The sequence below is a fragment of the Balearica regulorum genome, chromosome 4, assembly GCF_011004875.1.
Source record: "Balearica regulorum gibbericeps isolate bBalReg1 chromosome 4, bBalReg1.pri, whole genome shotgun sequence".
Lineage (NCBI taxonomy): Eukaryota > Metazoa > Chordata > Aves > Gruiformes > Gruidae > Balearica > Balearica regulorum.
The window spans coordinates 38806249-38833710 of record NC_046187.1 but is presented as its reverse complement, the minus strand read 5'-3'; the positions used below and the strand labels follow the sequence as shown (position 1 = coordinate 38833710).

Genomic DNA, 27462 nt, shown 5'->3' with positions numbered 1-27462 from the left:
TCGCCTGCCACAGCCAAGTATTTTTACATCCTTTTAGGGGGAAGAGGAAGAACACCAAATTTCAATGGGCATGCAGAGAAGTAAAAGTTTCTACAAAACACATGCAGAAGAATCTGAACAACTCCCACATCTCAAGTAATAATGACATTCAGAGTGATTCAAGTAACACCTTGATTTTTTGTTAGAAGCCTGATCTCCTCCGCACTTCCACAGGAGTGCCTCTTTTGAGGATTACACCAGACTGCATGTGAAGCAGCATGAAAATTCAGGTGGTCCTGAGTAAGGAAAACACTCTAAGGACCTACAGGGCAGATGAAGTGGTATGTGAATTCCGAAGAGCAGCTGACATTAAAATACAAAGTGCAAGATCTTTGTAAGGGCTTAAGCCCTTCTTAAATACTTCCACTGTTATTTCCTGTGCAAGAGACAAATGTTTAGAGTAGATTCAACAGTATTAGACTACTGCTTCTATTACTAGTACAACTCACGCAGTAGATTTTGCGATTCCAGTTTGTGAAAGCTGCACCTTAACTTGAGAATGCACTTGGCCCAAAAGTTGTCGCTACACTGAGTAGCTACATATCCAAGTCCTTCAGAACACAAGCCAGCAGAATTTACAAGATGTTCTCCATTTCCATTTCTTACTGCCATCTCTAAGTAGTTTACAGATGGAACTGTTGTAGACCATACTACCAGAAACAATGCGTCTTCAAAGAGATGAACAGAGTAAGACTCTATCTCCTCCTTTTTTTTTTTCACAAGTTTGTATTGAAAAAACATATGAAAGGTGTAATACACGCATCAAACCAAACCACATTTATTTCATCAGTCACAAGTGCAAATATAGCAACAAGTCAGTTCAGCAAATTACAACACACAGAGAAGAATGTAATGTAAATGCTAAGTACACTGACAGACCAACTTCAAAAGAGCAGCAAAAAAACAGTTTCTTCAAAGAAAAACAACTATTCTTTTGACCTGTAATCTGAAATAACATAATAAACCTAGATCAGGAATGTCTCTGCTAACTCTCATTTAGCCAAGTATTCTGTTACTAACAGTTTGCATTATCCAGTGTGCAAAAGGCCTGTCCAAGCTTCTTATTAACAGATGTTTTGGTTTTAAGCAACTTTTACCCAATATTTAAATAATACAGTGCTGATTCCAGTTAATATGTTCTGCTATTTGATACTACAAATTTAAGAATATATATTTTAAAAAACTAAGTCCAATTTCAGTGTGCATATATAATTCTACCTGGATCCAAAGTTGGCAACATTAAAGATAAAAGTAAGGTTGTGGGGTTTTTTTGTTTTTTTTTTTTTTCAAAAAAGAAAGGATAGACACAACTTATCTCAGGATTTTTGCGTCATCTTTAAATCTGTAGTTAAAATATATGCAGTACTTACATATAAAATAGAAAGCATTCCCATTAGGAAGATACTGCAGTGTAATTAGCCATTTTTCCCTACCACTTAGTAGCCAAGGAACAAGATCTATGCTTAACACCCAATCACTATTTTGCTTTACAGAAAAGCAAAAGTTGACTACCAGTATTAGCATCAGAATTTTTACACTGGACATTTAGTTAGCCTTCTTCTTCATTATGAGTTGTTGCTTCTTCTCTTTTTCTTTATAGGCAATGAATTGAGAGTCTGTACCAAAGATTCTGTCCCACCATGTGAAGGTTGAAGCGTAATTGCCGATAAAGTTCATGTGATGGAAATCATGAAAACGGGCCCCAGCGTAGAAAGGTACCAAATGAAGAGGATTCAGTGGAACATCATAGCCACTACAGGGGAGGAAGAAAAAAAAAAAAAAGGCAAATATAGTAAGGATTTTTTCCAGACATAAACCACAAAATATAGACACTAACTTGTCATTTTTACAAAATAAAAGAAGATTTTTTTGGTATTATAAGGCCTTGGAGTAATCACTGTTGCACTGGCTTAATAGGAAAACAAGATCCCCCATTTCCTAGCCAAATGCTTCCGTAAACTATCCCAGAATGGCTTCGGCACTTGCTGACCTTTTCAGCTCAGTTTACTAGGCAATACAAAAACATTTAAGCAAGTCACCTAAAAAAAAAATCACAGTGGCCGACTTCCTGCTGGATTAGTGGCTTTAACTGACTCAGAGTGATGTTAGGAAGGAGGAACAGGAAATAACACCATCTTTTAGTGACGACCTGTGAATGTCAGCTCAGCTGCTCATCAAACAGCATCTCAAATCAACTACAATTGTAGTATTTTTACTCTTACTCAGCTTACTGAAAGTTCTTCAAACGTTTAAAATTCAAAATATACGATTAAAGTAATATTAAAACCAGCACAGTTCGTTTTAGAGGGATTTCAACTCTTTTGCTTAGTAGTACTGGAAAGCATCTTACCACCACCTAGTGGGGAGAGCGCAAGGTAATGTGTTATTAACACCTCATGTAGACAACAAACTAAAATTGTAATTATCAAAGGAGACTCATATTTTGCATCAATTACTTTATGATATATCACAACATATATTTCTCAGTCTACAAGTAATATGTAACTAAACCTGCAATGATTTGTATGATGAGTTCATTAGTAGCTCATGTTCTATTAAAACACTTGGCATTCAGCTTACAATAAGATATTGTACGCTTCATAATGTATTTACAGATCTACAGTCAACTGTAATGCCAGCATTTCAAACGTGAACTCCAACTGTCCCCTTCCTCTTGAACACAGGGAAGAAAAGGTCATTCATTTGCAGATGAACCCAACTAAACATACTGGGATTCGCAGAGGCATTTTGGAGCCAAATTTGAAAGAAGTCAGTTTTACTACAGAGACAAGAAGTCTTGTCCTTTTCTCTACAATAAAGAAACAGACGAAAGCAACTTGTGTATGTATTTTACAGACTGTCAGTGATTGTACAGCCTGAAGCTTCTCTTGTCCAGGAAAACTGTCTGACAAAGTATTAAATGGAAAGAACTCTTGGCTGGAATATCGCTCTTTGTAATTGATTTTTGGTGTTCTAATATGCATAAGGTCACTTGTACACCAAACATCAAGAGCCAGACATCCTAATGAGGGACCTAGCTTCCAAAACCCTCCTTGAGATGCTCTAGCTGATAGTCTACACTCTTTTAATCAGCAAGATTTGCTATTAACGCTACCTCAAAACAGAAAACAGTGATAACTGTTCAGGTTGTGTCATTCTTTGTGAGACACTTAAAAGCATTTCAGTGCAAAATAAACAGTAAATCTCAGTGAAAGAGACAGCTAAGTTTGAGACAGACTGAGGGAGAAGAGAAAAAGCAATTATTAAAAAGCAATGAGGATTTCACCTGTGTACATCAATGGTTTCCATCAAGCGACATATCACCCATGCCCACAGAAGAATCACATGGTTACAGAAAACAACAATTCCAATAAAAAAGCCAGTTCCAAGGATAAGTGTTTCCAGAGGATGAGCATATTCTGCTTGCATTCCAAATGGAGACTAGAAAGAGATAACAGACAGGAAAACGGTAATTATTTTCAATTTTATATACCCCCAAATCAGAATCCCCATTTTGTGGTGCTCTCCCCTTCCCACAAGGCTGCAATAGGACAAACGGAATGATGTTGTGGGTAAAGGAAATAGTCTGACTGAGCAACGGCCTTAACACAGGTGTTCAGCTCCTCACTGGGCAAACAGAAAACAGTATTCCAAGGTCATAAGGATTATCATTCCATTAGTGATTCCAAACACTTCACTACTAGTTGAAGAGCTGAAAACTTTTATTTAGGCTTACCATTACCCTAGGCCAAAGCATTATTTCAGGAATATTAAAGTGTTTGGCAAGCTCCTATCAGCTTTGCTATACATCCAGTCTTGGAAGCAGAAGAAAAAAGGAAGCCAAAATATTCTCGGAATCAGGATTCACTTACAAATTTGTTTTAAAAATAATAAAAAAATAAACCCCTCTCATCTTTTGATGATTGTTTAAAATAAATTCATACCATTCAAATGTTACTGAAACTGAAATAAAACATTTTCTTTCCTTTATATATATACACACACACCAGTCATTCCTATATTTGGTTTATGAAAAAAGACATTCCATAGAGAGTTTTCAGAAGTAGAACACCATACAAAGAGAAGAATTTAAAAAAAAGATTAACCTAATGCTGAAGGTTATAAGTCTGATTAGCAGAAAAAAAAATAAGGTCCACTTTGGCTTAAGGATGATTTTAAAATCATCACCTTTTATTATCAGGGGAAGTTTTCAGTTAAACAGCCATCAGCCTACAGATCACTTCTGTGTGAACTGCTAACCACTCTCAACAATAATGGTCAGAAGCTGCTCCTGCTAGAGCCCCGAAGGGCTGCCAAGAGCAAGAGGGAAACAGCAGCTGCTGCTGCAGATGTAGGTACATACGCACGCATCAATCAATACCAAGCTTCTCTTATTATCGGCAGCCTGTATAAACCACCCCTGACCCAGCAGCTTGCAGTTTACCTTAGGCACAGATTAGGTCATACACTGAAACACAGCAGCAGACAAACACAGCGGCACTGACTTCTGTGATCCAGAGGCAGTGCCATCTAAACACCGCGATAGTAACCGTCAGGTGTGAGCACGGCTGGACCCTGCCTGGCTCAGAACAGTGCCACCTCCAGTCCAGCACCGCTCACTACCTTGCGCTGAATGTCAGCTCCAACACCGCTAAATGCAGAACCACCCAAAACATGTCACTACTGCAGTATCACACAACAGGCTATACTGCTTCCAGAGGCCCCTATCCAAAGCTACAATCCTGCCATGAATCATGTATGTTGCACATAGGATGCGCACACCCAGACCGTGCAGGAGCTGCCTGTCTGGATCGTGTTCTGGGGATTACTATGCTCTGGGTAACACCCTAGGTAGTGGGGAACTGACAATCAAAATCAGAAACCTACCTTTTTCCCCTCCCCTAACAATCAGACATATAAATACGCTTTTAAAAGCCTGCTTCACCTAGCTCAACAGGTACAATCAGACTTCAGCAAGAGTTGAATGCGATCTTTCATTCCCATTAAATGAAATAAAACTACAGGAGGTGTTTTCAGAAACAAAACGGATGACTGTTCTTGACAAAGAGCTCAAGAAGGGACACCGATCTCACTGTCAGAGGGATCTGCAAAATTCTCAAGTCTTTCAAATAAGACTTTTAAATTAGATGTACGAAACCACATCTACTAAAAACTATTAAAAAATAATCAAGGAATACATACAACAAACTCATGGTGAACCTTATGGATATACTTGTATATTCTCTTGTGATGCAGCAATCTGTGCAGGAAATAGTGCCAGGCATCCTCAATCACTGCACATCCAAAACACTGGGCAACCAGAACATACCTTTAAAAAGCAAAAGAGCTGTTAGTTATAGAATATACTAGCAGACACACAATCTTGAAAGATAAAATAGTTTATATGCTAGTAAGGGTGGGAAAGGTTTATGTGTATTACTGACTGAATAACTGTGCATTGACACTACCTTTTTAACATACTAAAAATATTAATTACCAGGGTTATTGTGCTTTTCAACTTATCTGTTGATATGCTGCAGTGAGTTAGCATGCAGTGTAACAAGCCGTCATTTGAATGTTACACACGCAGCTGACAGAGAACACCCACAGACTGTGTAAGACCTAGATATAACAATATAGAGCAAATCAGCTATCTAAACCAGATGGAAAAATAGCTATCTTGGAAAGATGAACTTCTGTTGTAAAGAACAGCTATCAGGGCAGGGGCTGGGGGAGGAGGCAGCATTTCTAACTAATTCCATTTTGTTTAAAAGCATACCAGTTTAGGGCAAAAAAGGAGAATGTGAAGCAGGTGGTACATTATCTCCCTTGAGGAACACACTGCTGCTATGATAGAAAACAAGATGTAGGGAAGAAACATTTAGGAGGAATCAAAAAACGTTGGCTAAAAATCCCCCACAGAGTCCAATGTTTAAGCCATGCCATCAAGAATCTTTCTTTGCTGTCATAAACTCCATTCTAATCCCCCTTCTTCCAAGTATCAGAACAGTTTGAGGCCATTAAAAAAAAAAATCTAGAAAGTTATAATTAAATCTTACATAAGTTAAGCATCATCAGAAGCAAAATTAACAGAGTTTACATCACCAAAGAATTATTGTGAACTACAGTTGACAGTGCTATTTGTTAAATATTCTGCCTCCAACTGTATGGAATTCAGCATCAACATACGAGAAAAATCTACCTACCATTTGGGCATCTCTTCCCATTCATACGGGATGTTAAAATACTCTGTGAAGTAATAGGTGCCACAAATCAGAGGAAGCTGAATGAAAAAGTGATTGAAGAGGAGTGTTTTGAAACACTTCCACTGTTTTTCCCATGTTTCTGGTTTATCCTAAGAAGCAGCAAAAAGAATCAGCGTTACATACTTCTCTTGCACCTAACCAAAGTGCTACAAAAATTACTTCTGAAGCAGTTTCATTTCACATTGGAAAACAAATAGCAGGTCCTCCAATAATACAAATTAACTCAGGCAATACAAATTACATGGGATTGGATTCAGTTTCATCAAAACGTCTTTTTTTTTTTTTTTTTAAGCTAGCTTTCTGTAAAATTTAAAGTAAGACTCTCTTAAGAGAAGTTGTCTTTGCCAGTCACCACAAACTATTCTTGTTATTTCAGTGCTTGTAATTAGCAGGAACATGTTGTATTCGTCAGTTTAACACAAATCTAATTTTGCTTTTCTTCACACCACAGAATACATTCCCATAGCTAAAATAGTACAAGGAGAAGCTGAAGATAGGAGATTGGGAAGAAACAAGTTGTCTTGAAAACATCCAGTTTTTGCAGGGAGACATTTTACCAATTAATGTAGAAATTTCAGAAGCTGGTATTATTAATTTCTAATTCCTATTACAAGGAACTGGGGGAAAACAATTATCTTTAAATACCGGATGTGCCTTTGTTACCGATTAGGAGTGTGCTTTCTCCATTGTTAAAATACTTCAAAAATCCTTTCAAGAAGGTGTGCATAGAGATACTTGAAAGAGAAACTTATTAAATAAGCAGACCACGTAATTCTTTCATAATAAGACACACCTCTACCACGAGATACTGTGATTCTACTATACCTTCCCCTGATGATATACAAACTCACATGGAGAAAATTTAACTTTGCTAACATAGAGATCAGCATACCCTTTTCTCCCTAAACTACCATGGTGGAAAGGATACATCCCTCAGAAATAACTCCTTCCCCAAAATCCACTTTTCTTTCTCTCCTTACACACATTGAAATTTTTCTGTCACTTCCAGGATGTCCACAGTGACAGAGGAAACAGGGTCATATAAATTGGAAACTAGGCTACTGTAGTTACACGTTCTACTTCACACATTTGAAGACAAATCAGGAAGCATGTAGCTGACAACTCTGTCTCACCTGCTGAATTTTATACTTTTGCATGTATGGTATAAACTGGAAGACAAATCCAGGTACACAGAGCAAGAAATATGAAACTTCGTGAACTATAAGAGATCCCCAAGTTGCAATCTGGAACTTTGTGTAGTTATCCAGCATGTAATTCCAGGCATTTTTAAAAGGTTGTTGCAAGGGATTGTCAGGCAAGAAAGAGTCTATGTATTCCACCGCCAGATAAGCAGAGTTCAAGATATTAACACTGTCGTTCGTTGCCATTGTTCAAACATAAAGCATCACAATCACAGTTCTTCTACAGTCGTCTATAGCTAACCTGCAAATTTTGAGGGGGAAAAAAAAAAAAAGAATAAACAACAGTTAATCTTCAGGAAAAAAATCCTTATTACGTATCGTAGTTGTTACCTAGTTTTAAAGTAAAAACATGGAAGAGAAAGACAAATTCGCTCTCTACAGAATAGTGTAAGATTGGTTTGAGAGGCAATCAACTCCCAAGTTTTGAGATGAGGTCAAGGGAACAAAAGGATAAAGAAATATTAATTTTTACTCAATTTTATTTCAAGTCTTTTGCAGGATAATTGTATTCTGTACTAGAAGTTCACAGAAAGGCCCAAACCAGATCTAGAAATCAAACTAACCAGAATCTCTTGATTATCCAGCCTCACCCTTCTCACAGGTGTGAGCCAGAACCCACATGAACTACACCACACAGCAGATTACCTTTAGACGGCAGCTGGCTTGAGGCAATCCACCTTTCTACAAGTAAGGGAGTTTTCATCACAGCTCCCAAAAGCATAGAAGCAGCTTATCCACAGGTGGTCTGAACTTCTGCCATTTCCACAGAGTGGGCTGCTTGTCGGTTTGGGTTGGAAGGGACCTTAAAGACCATCTAGTTCCAAGCCCACTGCCATGGGCAGGGACACCCTCCACTAGACCAGGTTGCCCAAAGCCCCATCCCACCCGGCCTTGAACACTTCCAGGGAGGGGGCAGCCACAACGTCTCTGGGCAACCTGTGCCAGTGTCTCACCACCCTCAGAGAAAATGTCATCCGTATGTCCAATCTAAACCTACCCTTTTTTTTAGTTTAAAACTGTTGCCCCTTGTCTTGTTGCTGCAGGCCTTGGCAAAACATCTTTCTCACAAGTCCCCTTTATATACTGAAAGGCTACAGTAAGGTGTCCCTGCAGCCTTCTCTCCTCCAGGCTGAACAACCCCACCTCTCTCAGACTCCCTCCATAACCAACGTGCCCTCTGATGGTTTCCGTGGCCCTCCTCTGGACTCCCTCCAATGGCTCCATCTTCCACGCTAAAGCACGTGTGGAATTCACAGGCCAGAGGATGCTGGTGAGCCCCCAGCTGACACACTCAGACTAGGCCCAACATACATAATGCACCAAAAGCTGGGTATATAACAACATTAGCTGCCCTTTTTCTTTCTTAGCAACAGCATCAAGACGCTACTGTTTCTTACTAACGTCCATACGTCATAGCAGGTACCATTTTATTAATGGTAAATACGTCATAGCAGATGCCGAGGAAGCTTACAACGCCAGCTCAACCGGTGGGCACGCGAGGCTACTTACCCTCCCGAAAAAGCAGCCGAGAGACCAGAGGCGAAGCTGCGCCCGGATCCGGCTCGTCCGGTCCCGTCCCACCCGTGCGAGGACCCTGCGAGGAAGCGGGCAGACCTTGGCACTCGCCGCCCACGCGCGGGGCGATGACGGCGACGAGAGGAATGCCCAGGGGAGAGGCCCGGCCGGCGGCAGCCGCGCACAGCCGGCCCTCCGCGCGAAGGGATCCGCGGTTCCGCAGGGCCGCGCCGCCGCCGTACGGGGGTGCCACCGGGAGGAGCCGCCCAGCCGGCCGGGCGCCGGCACACCAGCACCGGCACCCCCGGGTCAGGCCGCGACCGACCGCCCGCCCCGGCGGCAGGTCCCGCGCGCCCCCTCACCTGGGTGACAACAGCAGCAGCAGCAGCGGCGGCAGCGCCCGTCACAGCAATAACAACCACCGGGTCCGCCGGCGCTTCAAGTGCGCCCTCCCATTGGCCGCCCCGCAACTCCCGGCGCGGCGCCCATTGGCTGGCTGGCGGCCGCGGCGGAGAGTCAGGCGTGAGGAGGGACGGGACGGAGCTGCGGATCCCGCGCACCGATTGGCTGAAGGGGTGGAGTGAGGATAGTGAGACTTCGGCGCGCGGCCAATGAGGCGGGAGGGAGGCCGGGTGACGTCAAAGACGTGATGAGGAGGAGACCGGTACCTCAGGTGGGCAGAGGTGGGCGGGGTCAGCCGGAAGCGGGCGCGGCCCTTCCCTCGCCCCGGGGCCGTTGCGCGGTGCCGCTGCCCGGAGAGCGCCGGTGGGGCCCCCGCCCCCAGTCTCCACCCGGCCCACCCGGGCGTGGCGGGCTGCAGAAGCTGCCGAGGAATACTACAATGGGAGGAGGAGGAGGAGGGGAATCGGAATCGGAGCGCGGCCCACGGGAGGGTGTGGCGGCGGATACGAGGGAGACCCGCTGCCCGTTACTTCCATCCGCGCTGCTCCTGACGCTTCGTTTAAAGCGGCGTTGGCTCTTCTACAAGATCGGCAGGGCGGGGTGGGGCTACGGTCGGACTCATTATCTTCTCTTTTTCCTTTTTTGTTGTTGGTTTTGTTTTTTTTTTTTTTGTTTGGTTGGGTTTTTTGCGGGGGGAGGAGCGGCACTCGCCTTTGTGCACGCAGCCTCGGCCGTTCCAGCGCTGCCTGCGGGTGCAGGGCACGGGTGGCGTCCGTGTGCCTACGCACAGCCTGCCTTGCCGAAGTGCATGAAAGGATTGAAATACAAGACTAGAACCCCATGCATTGAGTTTGGTATCATGCCGGTAAAATTCTACAGATAATACATACAATTCAAATAAAATGTTTCTAATGAACCCCACAACCCGAAGCCACACTGTGTCATACGGTATCAACAGTACAATGCAATCATCCATTTAATTTTTGCATCTGCCAAAAAAATTACCATATTCTCAACCATCGTAGTAATTTCACAGCTCAGATAGTTCCAGTGAAACTTAGAGGTGGCCACTACCTTAACTGAAAACCTGCAGCAAACCAGTGATATTTACATGACCAGTTCCTAAACCTTAGTAATTCTTTTCAATTTGCTTGCATTCAGATCTTTAGAACATCAGCTTCCACCACCACTCCCCCCCCAAAAAAATCTCTTCACTGATGTCAAGATTATTTGGTTTGAGACTTGTATTGAGAAACACAAGTTTTAAGCGACTTGTTGGCATTAGGAAACAATATACAAACTTTTATTTGAAGAAAGTGTCTCAAATATGACAATAACTTTGGTCATGTTAAAAGGAGGCCATCGAAGAACAAATAAAAATGAGCTGCTTTATAAGCCTGGCCACATACAGTATATTCAGATATTAGCTAACAGAAGCTAAGGTTACACGCATAAAGAGGCCTTAGTACCATGCAAGTTCAATGCAATTTCATACATTCATTGTAAATTTTCACTTATTTTCATGCCAAATCACCTTTTGGATAAAAAGGTAAGAAAGAAGTAACATCTAAATGTGACCAAAATCGAACAGAAAAAAAATTGTAAGTACAGACAACATTTTTATTAAAAAGATCTTGAAATTACACCTGTTCAAGAAGTGTTATACCATCTCTGATCTCTCCTTCAGTCGGAATTAGTAGTGTTAAGCAGTTACATATCAAAAAATACAACTCTGTTTTACAACATAGTACTGGCATATTCAAAGTACTGTGCCAAATTATAAATAGTAAAATCAGGTTTTGAAGTATTTCAATAGAAAGCAACTTATGCTCACACAAACATATATGCACGTATTATAGTTATGTAACAAAAGTTTTATAAAAGGAAACATTTACCCCATGCCAGCTTGAATTACTGAGGTGGGATTCAATACCTACTATGAAGACTGACGGTTCATTTCTTTAAATATATTTATTAGTCTCTGGAAAAAATAAGACAAAAATTTACTTTCACCAGAATACACACCATTCTTCACTGACAATCCATTTCTCAGTCATGACTGACATAAGTCAGTCCTTATGAAAGTGGCTTCTTTTTTTTAAGACCTTGCAATAAAAAAGAAATAGTCCACTAGACTTCAAAAATTCAATCAGCTTCTGCTCAACTGCAGAATAATCCTACGCATTGCTTCTACCTAGAGTAATCTTCATCATCTGTCATCTGTAATTGTAGACAGTCACATCTTCCACTGTGACTCAAGGTGCAGCTACAAGTAGAGAAGTGCTTAGATACTCAGTCACTTCAAATACACTTGAAGACTGCTTCTAGTGCATATTCAAGTTGAAAATCCCTTTACTGATCATAATGGTTTGTCAATAACTGTAACACCTAGAGCGAGGAAAAAAAGCAGATAGTATTTAAAAAAAGATATCAAGAATATGAAAAGCAGGTTTTAATATACTACTTTGCAAGTAGTATAACATCAAAAGCCTGTGCACCAGCGTTCATATTTTCCCTGACTTCTCTCTGACAAAGATGTCTGGATCAGTGCAAAGTTCTGAAAGTTTGTGACTTGAAAAAAGATTGCCATTACTCAAGTTTAATTTTGTTATCAGTGAAATATATCCCTAACATTCACGTAACTCATTTGAGAAACTGCAGTTATTGAAGGAAAAGATTCTAGAAACAGCTCGTTTTCTAAATATCAAATCCAAAAAAACTTCTTCAGAATTGGACCCCCATAGATTGAGACACAAATACCTTGTTAAAAAAAGGACTGGTCATACCACAATCATCTTTCTGACTCACCACTTACGTGCCAAATCCCCCTTTGAGTACAGTTTAATACCATGTTTTTCCTTGCAGTGAGTAATTGTTTGAAGTCATCATTCAAAAAAATACCTTCAGCTTCTTCATAACTATTCCAGTATCTTAGGTTTTACCTTAGACAGGACTTTGTTTGGATGCTTTGTCAAATTTCTAATCCTAGCTGTTACATTGGAAAAAGTCTGTTAAATATCTATACACATTACCTGCATAGCTTCTTCCTGTACTCATACAAGATGACACAACTGTCCATTTATCAGTTGTTGGATTATAATATTCCACTGTTGATAAATTACAGGAACCATCATCTCCTCCAACTACATACAAGAGACCATTTACAGCGCAAACACCTAAAAAAAAAAAGACAGGAAACCAATATGAAAATTAGCAATTGGCTTGTTCACCCCACAAAAAGCATGGTTTCTATTCTGCAACATCACGAAAGCAGCAGAAATCCAGAAACATGCCATTTACACCATATAGTATTACCATTATTTTAAAGTAATTGTTGGGTATACCTGCATTCCTTCTGCACATGTTCATGTCTGCAACCTGCTTCCATGTACTGGCAAGAGGATCAAACACTTCCACGCTTTTTCTTACCAAAGGACCATCATGACCACCTACCGCATACAATAAATTGTTTAACACACCAACACCTGTGAACATACGAAAATACTCAAAATTAACCAGAGAATGGTTTGACCAATACAAAGGAGAAACAACAAATATTATGTCCACTAACATAAATCCTTCATCCAGTCAATGTTAGGAACAATTTCAGAAAACATTTGAGTCAGGATGCACTAAAGCAAAAAGACGGTAACTACAGCAAGACAAAGATAAAATGTCTTGCATGCCAATCTACCATATTGCAGCATACAAAGACCAGAGCTGTTCTGCAACAGAAGCTTTAGAAAATTTTGGACGAAAAGTGCAGGAAAATGAGGGTTGTTGAAATTTAGGAGTAATTAGAAGTGACAGTAAATGAGACAGTATGCTCAGCCAGCATAACAGAAATCTGACAAGATGATAAAGCGTAAGTGAATTTTTAGAAAGTAAAAACTGTGCAGTACCGAGGATAAAAGCTGAATGGACAGACATTATACAATAGGGATGTTTCCACTTAAGTGTCCGAATACCTTGTATACATAGACATGAAACAAAAGTAAACAGTAGGTGAGCACCTTCCTCCTCCAGAATTTGGAGGAGAACACCATGGCTCCTTGAACCAAGCTTCAGTTATCAAAATATCCAAAAGGATATTAAAGGGTCTCCTTTACTCCCTAGGGTCTCCTTCACAACAAAAGTTTATCAAACTGTAACCTTGGGATGAAAGAATAAATAAAGCTAGTCTATGTCTACTTGCTAATCAGGCTGCATATATTGAAAAGATGGTAATAGGGGAAGCGGAAAGGAAGCCCTGTTTGTTTATTCCTCACTTTATAATGCACTATTAGAACCCAAGCATCACAGATTTCAGAAGTGTAGGGTTTGTTTTGGGGTTTTTTGGTGATTTTTTTTTTTTTTTTGCATTAAAACTTGTGAGTGATGGACCATAAAGACAACTGAAGAAAACACTACTATGAAAGTACATTGGGAAATCTACTATATGTCACATATAAGATTACTCAAAGCTGAAATACAGATTTGCAAACATAGTTCTTAAAGGGTTCTGAAATAGTTCTGAAAAGGGCACAGCTTAAAATCTTTAATAAAGGGAAACAGCAAATATGAATGCAAAATATCAGTTAAGTCCTTCAGAGAAAAAAAAAAAAATATGCTGGGTTAAAAAAACCCCCCAAACCCACAAACCCTGAGACCTTAATAGCCAGCTGGAATATCTTTGAAAACATATCACTAATATGGTACGTAAGAGCCATTCCTATACGGGGAGAGAAATGACTCCTGCTGAAATAACTACATTTTCTTATTAAAAAGACACATTTTAATAATTAAAGGAAGAGTGAAGGAAACATGGAAGAGTTAATTGGTACTGCAAATCTGAAAAATAGCTTCTTAATAGGACACTGCTTTATAAATCATGCTATCTAATGTTTTATCAGTGATATTCACTACTAACATTTCCTGATATCCTTCTCACTTAATTTAATTCCTCTTTTATTGCTATTATTTCTAGCTATCATGTCACAGTATAGTGTGACAGCTTTTCTTTCTCCTGCTCTGATCACACTATATTAGGGAGGATAATACAACATTCACCTTTTGCAGCATTAAACATTACAGAGCTAGAAGAAGGGCTGAGATTTTTACTTTAAAAGTGTGATGTGAAATAAACCCACCCCAGGCTTTCTGTATAGTTACCAATCTTCCTATCCAGCGTGTAGAGTTTTCCCTCTGCCACATTGCCATTTTTTCTTTGACAGATCCTTATTTTTAATAGTGTTCTCCGTTCCTCTTTGGTGCTTCATGTTCCCTTAATCCCACACCCAGTTTCCAAGTCCTACCTTATTTCTTGCTCCTTCCGTCTGTATCCTCTTGTTGCCGTCTTCTGAGTTCTCCTTTCTTTGTTATTTTTCTTCCCTGCCCATTTTTCAGGACCCTGTCTCTTATCTCTCATCCCTCCCAAATGGCCTATATCTGGATCTGAAGTTCCTCATCCCAATATGCTGCTGGAAACAGATCTGTCCCCGTATTGATCAACTGAGAAGCAGTTGGTACTAGAGAAGAGTAACAGAGGGTTAACCTCTGAAGCAGTTGGAACAGAAAAGAAGGGCTTAAGTTCTTTGAGATGACCAGAGATCCAAAGGTTTAATACAGGAACAAAATTTTCTTTAGTTAGCACCCATAACACCACCAGACCCGATCACCAGTTGAAACAGTTCTGGTGGTTTTGGATATTTGGCCGCTACAGCCAAGCTCAATCCATAGTCATGATTCTTACATTACCACCCACTCCTCCCCTCCGTGCACAAATATAATTTTTCATGTATTTAAAGGTGACACAGAAAAATGTTGATTATTTTACTCAATTATATGAATCTGAAATAACTGACTACATTTACTTTTCCTTTTTTTTTTTTTTTTTTTTTAATCAGAGGACAAGGTAAAAGCAGCAGAGAGTTAAGTAAACACGGTCCTGAACTCTGGGACAAGGGGAGGGAGGAGAGGGGCAGAAAGATCCCAGTAATTAGTGTATCTAAGGCACTAAATTTCAGAGTCATAGAAATAATTCAACATTTTAAAAAAGATATCTGAAAATATCTAGTGTATAAATAAGCTACAAGCACAATGATAGTTTGCAAAACCAGGCTATTTAAAAAAAAATAAATGCTGAGATAAAATGGGTGTGCAGGCAGATTGCAAAATGAAGCTTTGTCACAACCCACCAACACTATTTGTCTTTATCATGATACTTATAATGTGCCCATTTTATATAAATGTTTTCCTCAAAACTTGCCAATATTACACAAGAGTATTTAACAGTACCCTTACTGCAACTCTGGCCAGTTTTTAACCTAGAATTTCCTTCCAAGATGCACAGACTGAATAACTAGAAGTTTCACAAGACAACCATTTTCTTGAGATACAGTGTATTATGTTTCCTTCATTAATGTCATGGTTTTAGTTTAGAAACACAATCAAAACATTACTTTTAGCAGTAAGAGACATATCAGCTTGCTGATTTTGTAATGGTAGAATGGAAGTATCACAAACTAAATACCTTAATTTTAGTAATGATTTTAATACTGTTATCTATTTCTTTGAAAATAATTTGGACTTAAACATCATTATACAGATTAAAAACTGTTCAGAGTTAATAAAGAATAATGGAAGGCAAGATGGAAAGTTGGGATAACTATTAATCATCTCCTGAGCATACTAAAAGTCCATCCAATTTTATTTGTAGCAACATCTCTTCCAATTATGAAGCACATTAATGCAATCACCAGCAGATATTTGAAGGGTGTTGCTAAAAAGCACCATTGAGTACTTGGCAAAAAAGTGACTTAACTAAAAAAATAAATGTAGAAAAATAATATCATGCAATTTGACTTGAAAAAGTCCATGGGAACGCATCTAGAGAAATAAAACAACTTCTGCGAGTTGAAAAAACCTGAAATACCAAAAGACAAATAGAGGACAGTGAACAGCAAATGAGATTTGAGTCCATAATATAAATAGATAATGAAAATGCTAAAGTCAATTTGGAGCTGCGGAAGCATCATTTCATTAAACAAAAGTAGAATACCACAAGGCACTTTTGATGTCTTTAAAGAGAAATATACATACTCAGAATCGCAAGAAGGGAAAAAGAATCCACGAAAAAATAAAGAAGGGATTTTTAAGATTATAAAGAAATAAATGGATATACCTTGGCTAAACGATAAGGAAGGATAACATGTAGTAGCCTATACATATCCAAAGGATGTAAACACCAGGTGATGAGAAGAATTACTGAAGATGAAACAAAGGGTACATAAGTGGAAGTAATAGGATGAAACCAGTAATACAAACTTAAGAATGAACAAAGACAAAGTTTCCTGCAGTGAATCAAAATGCAGAACAAGTCCTCTAGAGAGGTGGAAATCTAGTCACAGTTCACATGTAAAGTCAACCTGAAAACGCTATAAAAAAAAAAATCAGCCCTATACTGGCAAAGAGACATCTTTGAAGAAATGACATTTTTTTCATCCTGGCCATCTAGATTTTTGATACTTCAGTATTTAGGTGATCCTAAATTATTTGACACAATCCATGCATATTAGTCTGTATGTTAAAAACATCAGAAGTTATGGAAAGAAGAGGAATATGAAAAGTATGAAAAAGCAAGGAAAGGTATTTACTATTAACAGACTGAATCTTACTCTGTAGGACAGTTTTGTATTTATAACCTGTGATATATCAGCCATCTAAGACTAACACATTCCATCAGACTCAGACTTTAGCTTACCTTTTATATTTTTAGATACATTTTAAACCCATAAATTTGTTTCAGTTTTACAAGGAGAGCTGATTCTTGTCCACTCACCTGCTCCACTCCGTCTAGTGCTCATTTCTGCAACATAGGTCCACTCATTTGTATTGGCATCATAGCATTCTACTGAACTAAGGCACTGACGTGATGCCCCATCGTAGCCACCAACGGCATACAGTTTACCTAGAAGGGTAGCCACCAGAAACCGATAAATTTCTAATGCACACAGACCATATTGGTACACAGGCTGAGGGGAAGTCATCATTCTCTGAATTAGCTACTAATCAGTACCTGTCAGCAATCAGTTATTGAGCTTCTATTTTGTAATGGTTTAAGATAGCACGCTATAGTTCTTGTCATTTTTAGGAAGTAAAAGGCAGCCAGTATCTAACAGGAACGATGCAAGTTGAAAGATTCTAAACTGCCTAGCTGAAATACAAAGGTACTTTCCTCTGGTTTTAATTAAGAATTGTTCAAAAGCAAGCTAATTCAAGTATGTCCAACATCAGAAGCTTGCAAATTGGCTTCCTAGACACATCAAAAATTCAGATGAAAATTACTTGTGTAGTCTACATTTTCAGATCAGAAACAGCGGCGGTTCCTATGCAGTTAAAACACACACCTAAAACTGTTTTAAGACCCAAGAGCCAGTCCAGGTCTGCATTGTGCAAGCAACATCCAGGCTATTCGCCACCAAGCTGACTCAAAAGTCAGCAGTTTTCCTGGCACTGTCCTTGAGATCATCCCCAGCATGCAACCACCAAAGTCAGCCACAGATAACAGAGTTGACAATACTGCAGTGCTACATCACTGAAAATCAATTTATAAGGTCATCACTGCAGTAATCAGGCTTTCTAGCTTTGCTGACATGCGTAACCTAGAGCATGCACGCTTAGCAAACTTTTCCTCAGTCGGCCTCAGGCACAGTTGAAGCTCTGAAAAAAATTTAAAACTACTATGCTAAAAGCTCGTCAAAACCAAGTAGAATGATTATGTGTTGTTCATACCATTTGAATTACAGGGTTGATCAAAAGCATAAATCTGAAGTATGTTTTCAAAAGTGAGCAAATGTAGTAGGGTAAATGATTGTATTCCCCTTATCTTTTTAATATCATTTGCCAACTTACCTCCAACAACACCTACGCCAACACTACTTCTTCTTGTGTTCATTGGAGCTACGTGAAACCACTCGTTAGTCTTTAAGTTGTAAACTTCAACTGATGATAAACCTATGAAGACAATATAACATTATTTTCTCTATAAATCTAGGTGCAACATACTGTCTACCCTCCGGAAAATTCTTCATATCTGAAAATTCAAATTATTTCATTTTAAGGGCTGTTAATTACTGTGCAAAAGGCACAACTGATGTCCTTTAGATAGCTAATTACAGTCAACCCATTCTTGGTGTCTGAAAATGGACAAGTTGATAAAAGCTTTTGTGGAACTCTGAAAAATTCTTCCCTGGATTTCTTTTCTTTTCTTTCTTTTTAATTGAGTCACAATGCTCTCTCCTACGTATGCTTCTGTAATAGTTACTAAGGAAAAGGATCATCTCTGCACAAATGGCTTGATGCATCTGTGAAGAGAATGAACAGTGTATGTCCAAAGCCCTCCCACAGGTCAGAGAAAGCTGTCTGTAATCCTATTTACACTACATGAAAATGCAGAGGTATATTTCATACGCAAACAGGACAAAAGAGACCAGGTAATTTTTCTGCTCACATCTTCCATGAGTCAAGGACTCAGATTATAGAAGGAATGCTGAAAGGGAACTTGTGAAAGATTCACTAGTCGTTAAGCCTGAACTCTTAGACAGGAGCAAAGAGTCCACTGTTCGGTGACCACTAAAGCAGATCCCGCACCACAAGGTGCCAGGCTACCCTCATGCTTGGTTTCATTACAGCTACCGGGAAAGAGACATTCAAATTTGATACAATTATGTCAAGAGTCATCAAAACTAATCAGCAGTGTATAAAGGCAAATATACCTGTACTCCCATCAAATCCTCCCACAGCATAAAGAAGGCCATTTAATACAGCTGCTCCCAGTGTGCTTCTCCTGTCTTGCATATTAGCAACACTTGTCCACTGGTCCTTCACTGGATCATAGGAATCTACTGTGCGAACTCTCAAAGAACCATTGAAACCACCAACAGCATAAACCATGCCTCCCATGTACACCATTCCTAGAGCAGGGAAACGAGGAGGAAAGAGCGGTTTGGTCTCTTTGTCAATTAATTTTATTCCATACTGCCTTAAGTATGCAGATACTTGATACAACTTGCAGTACTCACTACACTCTCAGGCTTTTGACATTCAGATTAAGCACTAGAAATTCTGACACTTTTTGTTACTAATAGCTCACATTTCTGAATATCATGCTTGCTGAATTTCTTCTTGCTTAGATAGCTGCTTTAAGATCACATTTTCACATTTTTAGTATCAGTCAGTCACTTCTTCACATTCCTTCATCTCATTTAATAATACGGTATTTTAATAGTAAAATTACTCATTGTTATAATGCATTAATATTTAAATGTATTTATCCTCTGTATCTATTTGAAGTAATAAGCAGTTTATTCTAGAGATTACAAACCAAAAGCAGTTTATTCTAGAGATTACAAACCAAAGCACAAATTAAGCTCAAGTTATCAAACTTGTATTGTTCCAGATTAGCAAGTAATTCAAATTTTAAGGATGATCACTGAAGTCAAGGCTTAGCCCTTGTCAGATAAATATCTTAAGTACTGTTTCAAATAACATATGATGCTTTATACAGATGCCTAAATTCTGAAACATTACCAACCATAACAAAAAATTAGGCATCATTTACCTGCTCTACATCTTCTGGAAGGCAATTCAGCAACTTGATGCCAGCGTTCTTCTTTAAAATCATAGCATTCAACACTGCGAATTGCCTTTGGTGCCTGTCCTCCAACTACCATCATCAACTAAAAGGGAGATAATATTTGTTAGTTATTTGCATAGACGAGAGCACCTGAAAAAGCAAAAAAAGTATTAAAAAATAAAGCAAGCTTCTGTACAAGAAATAATTAAAACATGGTTCTGCTGAATAAGAAATGCGAGTCTTGCAAGCTAGGCAAAATTCAATTTTTAGAAGCGCATGCAATTTATAATTATTGTGTCCAAGGAAATATCTGATGTAGAAAAGCAGGAAGCAATTAGAATCTACGTAGAGCTCCCGCGAACGCGGCAGATCCTGCTGTATCTTCACATCCTACTCTGACTTCAGGTAGGAGATGAAGTTCAATGGAAGTGTGACCATCCATCACAGAACAGCCTTAGCTGGTTCCTTTCAGAAATGTGCTAAACCTGCTGAATGGAATCTCCTATTCCATTACTGCAGTTGCCATACTAGTACTATGAGAAAATGTCTTTACTTCTTTGGGAAAATGATATCTAATGCTCGTTTTATTTTCCCCTAAAATAAATGAAAGGCAATATTTAAGTAAAAATTGAATAAAACGCCTGAACTCAGAAGCTTCAGTCTTTATTTTGTTGAGGTTTTTTTTAAAAAAAAAAAAAAAAAAAAAAAAAAAAAAAGAACAGGCTTATTTCACCATAATTGTATATTTCTCAAATGCTGAAGCACTTAACTAAAAATATTTATTGGGAGGGCAGGTAGTGGTAGCGGCATGTGTAGGTGGGAGACTGAAACATCTATCTCATAAGTAGTATGGAGTGTAAAGCTAATCACTTGTTATATTTTTGTGATAAATAATTCTGGTACAAAAAAATTTTTGTATAGCCCAAGTGATGGTTATGCTCTCGTGAAATCTTTTAAAATGGAGTTTGAAGAAATAAGTACATTGGAAAAATAAAGGTCTTACTTTTGGAAGGCTAGCAGGCGTTCTCAATTTTGTTCGAGTGCTTTTCATCAGTGCTCGTTGCTCAGTTGGCAGCAAGTGATACTTCATAGCTTCAATGAGGTAATCTTTACAAGCACTGCTGTTCTTAACCAATATTTCCTCTTCAACTCTCTGTTTATTAATAGAAGTTTAACAAGGTCTGAGCATGTTAAGGAAGTAAAACACAAATCACAATCTGAAGTGTAATAAAGTTTGTGTTATATCACTCAAATGCAGATTAATCTGGTTTTTTAGATTGTCATTTAACCGCAGTTAGACACAAATTTATGTGATGGCAATATGCAGTCACTAAAAGAAAAAAAAATCAGATGCTGATTCTCAATTAGTAAGTGGAACAAACAATGTTAGGCAAGGTAAATCATTTTTCTTACAATCACGCACGTTTCTTGACTTTTCACATACAAAGAGTACAGAACACTAAGGAGGGGATGACTAGTGGAGACTCATTTAAGAAACTAGCAAGCCACCCCACAACAATAAAAAACACAACAGCAAAACCCCCAAAAAAACCAAACCAAAACAAAAAACCCCCCACAAACCCAAATCAACCCAAAGTGGAGGAAACTCGTATCACAAAACCAGAATTTCTGAACACCTACCAAGCTACTACTACAGCTACTAACCAATGTTAATAGCAAATTCATATTTTTAATCTTAGATATTTGTCCTGAGGCCAAATATTCAAAGTGATCTTATAAAATTTGAAAAAAAAAAATATTGTATCTGAATGAGGTAAAGGAATGTTTCCTTTGTCATTAATTCCTAATCAACTTAAAGAATAGATATGATTCTGAAGTTGAAAATTCACTTATGAAAATAAATCTTGTAAGAAAGATTGTATTACAAATGAAAGCTAACCTGATCTCAGTGAATTACATCATTCACATTACTAGTGTGGTATGACAAGTAGTCAGCCAAACCAATAAATTACTTCTAGATCTCATCCTTTGTGTGTCAATCCCTCTTTTGACTCTGTGTGCATATGCACATATGCACGTGTGTATGTGGCAGCAACTGTTTAATTTTACAATCCACAACACACTACATTACACTTTTGTTTAAATTTAAAATTATCCATCCAGCATTAAAAAAAAATAAACAGAAATGCTCACGTGCAGAAGAATTAGTATTCCTTTTTTGCTTACCTGAACTAAATATTCCCGGGAAAGCAAAGGCAGCCGAACATGCTCCATCAGGCGTGCCATTAGCTCCTGCCTTACATCTTTGTCATGGTTTACCCACGCTATCACTGCTTCAAACACCTTCCAGAAAACAAACAAATGCGAGTCCCTTCACTTACAAGTTTGTAAGTATGAAAATATCAGTGTGCCTCCAAAAATAGCTTTTGCTTATACTAAAATTCCTAGTGTAAGAAAACAGCAGTTACAGCTCCCATTATTTCCATATTTATCCACTACAAAATTCTGAAGATGCATTAGCCAGTCTCTTTTTATATCACTTCTCTACTGGTGTTTCAAGGATAGCTGTGCTACATTGACAAAACACACACTGTAATTTCATTGATGCTGAAAAACCAATAAAACCAGGTAAACAAACAACACAGCAGCAGCGATATTACAATCCTCATACTTTTCTTCCTTTCTTGGAGAATCAAGCTGCCACATCATCATTCAAATGACTTATCACCTAGACCTACTAGGAGAAGCAATCCCAAGCCTAGTTTCTCCTCTATCGCACAGCAGCTCATCATACACTAGAGCATTAAAACCTTAATTATACTCCATAGAAGCAGCATCACATGTACCAAAGCAATAGATCCGGACCTTCAGGGTATTATAGGAACAGCAACATGACTTCACTAGTTGCAGTTTAAGCCGATAGTTCTTAGAATCAAAGTTTTAAAAAAAGGTTTTAACACAAAAGACTACCTAACCATACAAATCAGTATTCAAACACGCTGTTGAATACAGTTTAGCCTCATGTCAACAGAGCTGTTAATACAACTATATGCTCCTTGGGAAAAAAACAAAAAAACCAACATATTTTAAATTGATCACAACTGGATTCAAAAGCTCAAAATGAATACATCTACATCCTTAAACCCATTAGATGCTCAAAGAGATGCATTGGGCCCACTGAAGATCACAGAGGTTCAAAAAATGGCTTTAAAAGAATGAGATCTAGCTAAAGGTGAGCCAACACATATTTAAACTCAAGTTTGGTTATACCAAGCTACCTAGCCATCTCCTCTGCAACCCAAATTTGTTCAGGTAGGCTATACAGCCCATACATACCTACAGAGTTTTAATACCTTTGTAGGACTGCTGATGTTAAAGTTAGTAGACAGCATATACTTGCTCTTCAAACTACTATTTTTGAGTCAGCTGTCCCTTGGTAAACCAAACTCCTGTGTATGTGACTCACAGCATGTGTTCTGTTTGTTCTGCTTGAAGATAAGAAGGAATTTCCATTCAATTACGTTTCCCTTTTTTTCAAAGAACAAAGGGTTATGTAATTTAATACAGTTTTGAGATTTTTAAGAGTTGAGATTAATTTTCAACATCAAACTGACAACATTTTTGGGAAAAATCCTTAACAGTTTTGCAAAAAATCCTTTAAACATGAGCAGAATACATGCCTAATTTCACCAAGGAAACAAAGAACACATCCAAACAAGTGTACAACAGCAGTAAGAGCAAGCTTGCTCTCTCATCCAAAAGGATAAAAAGAACACTGGGATACAGATGGTCTTACCTTCTCTTCTGAGGCAATTGTGAGTTTGTCACTGGATATAAGACTGCACACCTGCTCTACACCAAGATTGAGGTATTCTTCACTAAGTACGACATCAGAAAAGTGCTGTTCTGTTTGGAGGGAAAAAAGTACTCTAACATACAGTGCTAAGTATGTCCTACAACAAGCATTAAAGCAGCAGAGGAAAAAAATAAAGGAAAACAAGTCAATATGCATGCATATCTAGAAGCAATACTTTAACTTAAAACATTTTATATAGATTAAAGCTTGGTCTCACAGACAGCTTTTATATTTAAAGATTCTTTAAAATAATTGAAATATTAAACCACTACATTATACTAAAAGTAGCAATCACAGCATTTTAACATTTTCAGCATTGCTTCATCTCAGTACTTGTCCTTGACAATTATTTAAATCTTATTTTGCTAACTTTGTACACACAAATATGGCAAAAAAAATCCAGAAAAAAGAATATGCCCTCAATGCTGTTGGCAAACATGTTTTAAGCCTGCAGTTCAACGTAACAATGGCTGATTCATTAGAACTAATTAGCAGTTTTGCAGTCTAATGTAGGTCAAATCAAACAACAGGTCTAGATTCTGTTGGATCTCTCAGAGCTTCTCCAAGGTCATAGAATAGATCATAACTACACAGACAGAAGAATAGACTATTCCAGTTGGAAAGGACCTACAACGATCATCTAGTCCAACTGCCTGACCAGTTCAGGGCTGAAGAAAAGCTAAAGCATGTTGTTAAGGGCATTGTCCAAATGCCTCAAACACTGACAGGCTTGGGGCATCAACCACCTCTCTAGGAAGCCTGTTCCAGTGCTTGACCACCCTCTTGGTGAAGAAATGCTTCCCAGTGTCCAGTCTGAACCTTTCCTGGTGCAGCTTTGAGCCATTCCCACGGATTCTATCACTGGGTACCAGGGAGAAATGCTCAGCACCTCCCTCTCCGCTTCCTCTCTTCAGGAAGCCATAGAGAGCTATGAGGTTGCCCTTCAGCCTCCTTCTCTCCAAACTAGACAAGCCCAAGGTCCTCAGCTGCTCCTCATAGGACATGCCTGCCAGCCCTTCCACCAGCTCTGTTGCCCTTCTCTGGATGCACTGTCATAAAAAATATTACATATCGCAATCTCTAGATGTGTAATTTGTCCTCATTTTTTTTAATGCTGCAACCTAAAGTAAACAAACTTGACAAAATTCAATGTTTTCGTTGTAGAACTGGTCATTTTCTTTTAACATACGGCATGTTTCTTTATCAAGTTGTCGTTAAGTTATTCAGTTGTCCTCTCCCTTCCTTAAAATTGCTTTAAGCCGTTCAGTTGCTTAAAAAGTAGCTCCATCTACATAACTGTTATTTTTCCCCTCTTTAGCTATTCTTAACTGAAGTTTGAAGGAACAACTGTTGCTGGAAATTTAAGAATTCAATCACAATTAGAATAAAAAGGTCATCAAACATATTCAAACTAAAGAACTTTTTAAAAGCCTTTTCTATCACTCCACTAGTGCTACTATAGTTAAGACTCCATGCTTGACAAACTGCCTTAAGCTGTTAAAAAAAAGTTGAAGAATGCCGAATGCTTCCAATCAAGAAGTCTAAATATTTCAGGTCAACTTTGCAGGGTACAACAGCTTGTTTGCCCTGTATTAAAGATTAGAGCACATAAAAAGATAAATCTAACACAGTATAATTCTTGTCCTTTACCTAGTTCAGCATCTTATTCCTTGAAACAGGCAGCACAAATTGTTTCAGACAAAAGTCCAAGAATATATATGAAAAGCATGATAATAAAACCTCCTCCCATAAAGGTCTCAATCATGAAAGTTTAGAGATTGGTAGCCACAAGGATGATATTTTACCTTAACTACATTTCACTAAACAATGTTGTAGTAAGATACAGTCCCAGTCCCCTTGAACCCTGTTAAATTCTTGACTTTAATACCATCCTATAGTAATAATCCTACACTCTCATTGAACAAAAAGCGCTGCACCTAAACTTAGCACAGTTTACCATTAATCAGTTTTCAATTAATGTCCCAATGTTCTAATGCTGAATACAATGATGGGGAAAGCCGCAACCTGTATAGTCAAAATCATGCATTATTCTATATTCCTTCTTAGCCTTCATCTCTCTTTAAAGTGGACAGTCATGCTTTTTCACTCCCTCATTCTACCAGCCTTTCCATTCATGCAGTCAACTTCATTACAAGTCCCTCCAATTCTGCAGCACACTCTTAAGATGGATGGGTGGTACTTTCTGCAGTATTTGAGCCAGGGGGAGAGAAAGGATAAGGAGAAATACTATTGATCTTTATAACACCACCATTACTCTTCCACTTCTTACAAATCTTTATGTGTTTGCTTGTCAGACTACAAATATGTAGTTTCTTGAGCTGAGGTAGAATTTTCTGAGAGGTACATTTACTGTTCACTTTTACTATTTGCACATAGCAAATAGAAATTGAAAAGGTAATTCGCATAAATTAGTTTTATGGTAAACTCAAAATTTCAAATGACAGTGCCGCTAAACAGCATGCCTGACTGTACTCAGAAGCTGAATTAGGAAGCAAGCAGAGAGGGGAAGCAACACTCATCCAAATCTCAAACAAATCTGAGGTTCAGAAGCCTTGTTGTTTTTTCCCTTGAGGAAGCCGATCCAACAGTGGATCGCATCCAGCAGGATACACTTCATAAATTCGAAATACCCAGTTGATTTTATAGACTTTTATACAAAAGCCTTCTATTTCAAAAAAAAAGGTGATTTAGATTTATGACATGCTCCAAAAAGGAAAAGATGCAGCCCTTAACCAAAAGGGTGAAAGTTGAGAATTAAAAATTGAAAAGTAATACAATGAATGTGAGGCTGTCTTCATGCTAGGAAGAGAAATGTGGAAGAAAATTTGAAAAAAATAGACAGCACTTGAACAAAAAACTAAGACTATGTTACTGGAAGTCAGCCTCTGTGCTTAAAGCATAAAATAAGGCATGGGGCCAAGTGAAGAAAGAAGAGTAGGTAAAAAGGAGAAATTAAAACAAACTACTCAGTCAATAGCCACAGACTTCTCAAGCAACACCTGGGGAAAAAAATCCTCAGCTGAATGAATTACAGAGAAAAGATAAATAGGAGAGTAGATTGCTATCTAAAGTTTAGTCATCAAAAAAAGAGGTAAGGTGAAGTCACTTGTCTTTTAAGAACCAGATCTCTTGTTGTCACGGAGACCATCTTAACTGATTGATAGATAACCTTTTTGGCAGAAGCCAATTGAAATTACAGCTAAATGGATTATTCAAAATAATTAGAAACTGAAAAAGAACAAGGAAATGCAAAAACACCAATTAAATCTGCCAATGGCAATTTATCTAGAGCTGTTCAAGTATTGAGGACAGAAGGCTTTATTTTATTATATATAAAAATAATGCTTATGCAATTCAAACTTTTTTCTTCCATTTAACAAGAAGGATATCTGCATCTTTGAAATAATATGATTCAGTTCTAAGAGTTCCAAAAATCCCACTTAGATCCTCTTTTTCTCACAATTATGAGAGAAAAAACAGTATTGGGGGTGTGCGTATTTTTTTGCCTTCTGGGTTAGGATTTTTATTATCCCATATTATTGCTCACATCCTGAAAGCTTCAATAATTTGTGGAGCTATTCACAT

At 38.4% G+C, this 27462-nt stretch overlaps 2 protein-coding genes across 7 annotated transcripts in view; both read right to left on the bottom strand.

The window, feature by feature from the left end:
• Positions 1-801: 801 nt before the first annotated feature.
• MSMO1 (methylsterol monooxygenase 1) lies at positions 802-7693 on the bottom strand. Its single transcript, XM_010306559.2, has 5 exons — positions 7439-7693; positions 6246-6394; positions 5242-5368; positions 3326-3480; positions 802-1792 (listed from the first exon to the last, which is right to left on the bottom strand). Exons 1-5 carry the CDS (start codon positions 7691-7693, stop codon positions 1585-1587), a joined length of 894 nt encoding a protein of 297 aa, XP_010304861.1. The 3' UTR covers positions 802-1584.
• A 3003-nt stretch (positions 7694-10696) lies between these two features.
• KLHL2 (kelch like family member 2) overlaps positions 10697-27462 on the bottom strand; it is a 60942-nt gene continuing 44176 nt past the window's right edge. For 2 of the 6 annotated variants that reach the window (XM_075751816.1, XM_075751821.1), the window contains 10 exons: positions 23797-23906; positions 22227-22343; positions 21043-21192; positions 20025-20142; positions 19180-19377; positions 18317-18418; positions 17244-17372; positions 12769-12909; positions 12457-12600; positions 10697-11812 (listed from right to left, as the gene is read on the bottom strand). In XM_075751816.1, coding sequence (XP_075607931.1) covers positions 11784-11812; positions 12457-12600; positions 12769-12909; positions 17244-17372; positions 18317-18418; positions 19180-19377; positions 20025-20142; positions 21043-21192; positions 22227-22343; positions 23797-23906 — 1238 coding nt within the window. In that variant the 3' untranslated portion in view covers positions 10697-11783. Of the gene's footprint in view, positions 11813-12456; positions 12601-12768; positions 16329-16586; positions 16670-17243; positions 17373-18316; positions 18419-19179; positions 19378-20024; positions 20143-21042; positions 21193-22226; positions 22344-23796; positions 23907-27462 lie in introns of those variants that run through there. The other 4 variants (XM_075751817.1, XM_075751818.1, XM_075751819.1 and 1 more) reach the window with 4 other exon arrangements.

Excerpts from the sequence above, each read along its gene's own strand:
- MSMO1 (XM_010306559.2), bottom strand. The coding sequence starts at position 7,693 with ATGGCAACGAACGACAGTGTTAATATCTTGAACTCTGCTTATCTGGCG. Across the intron at positions 6,395-7,438 it reads AAAAGTATAAAATTCAGCAG|GATAAACCAGAAACATGGGA; the intron begins GTGAGACAGAGT and ends GCTGCTTCTTAG. Across the intron at positions 5,369-6,245 it reads TGGGAAGAGATGCCCAAATG|GTATGTTCTGGTTGCCCAGT; the intron begins GTAGGTAGATTT and ends TGCTTTTTAAAG.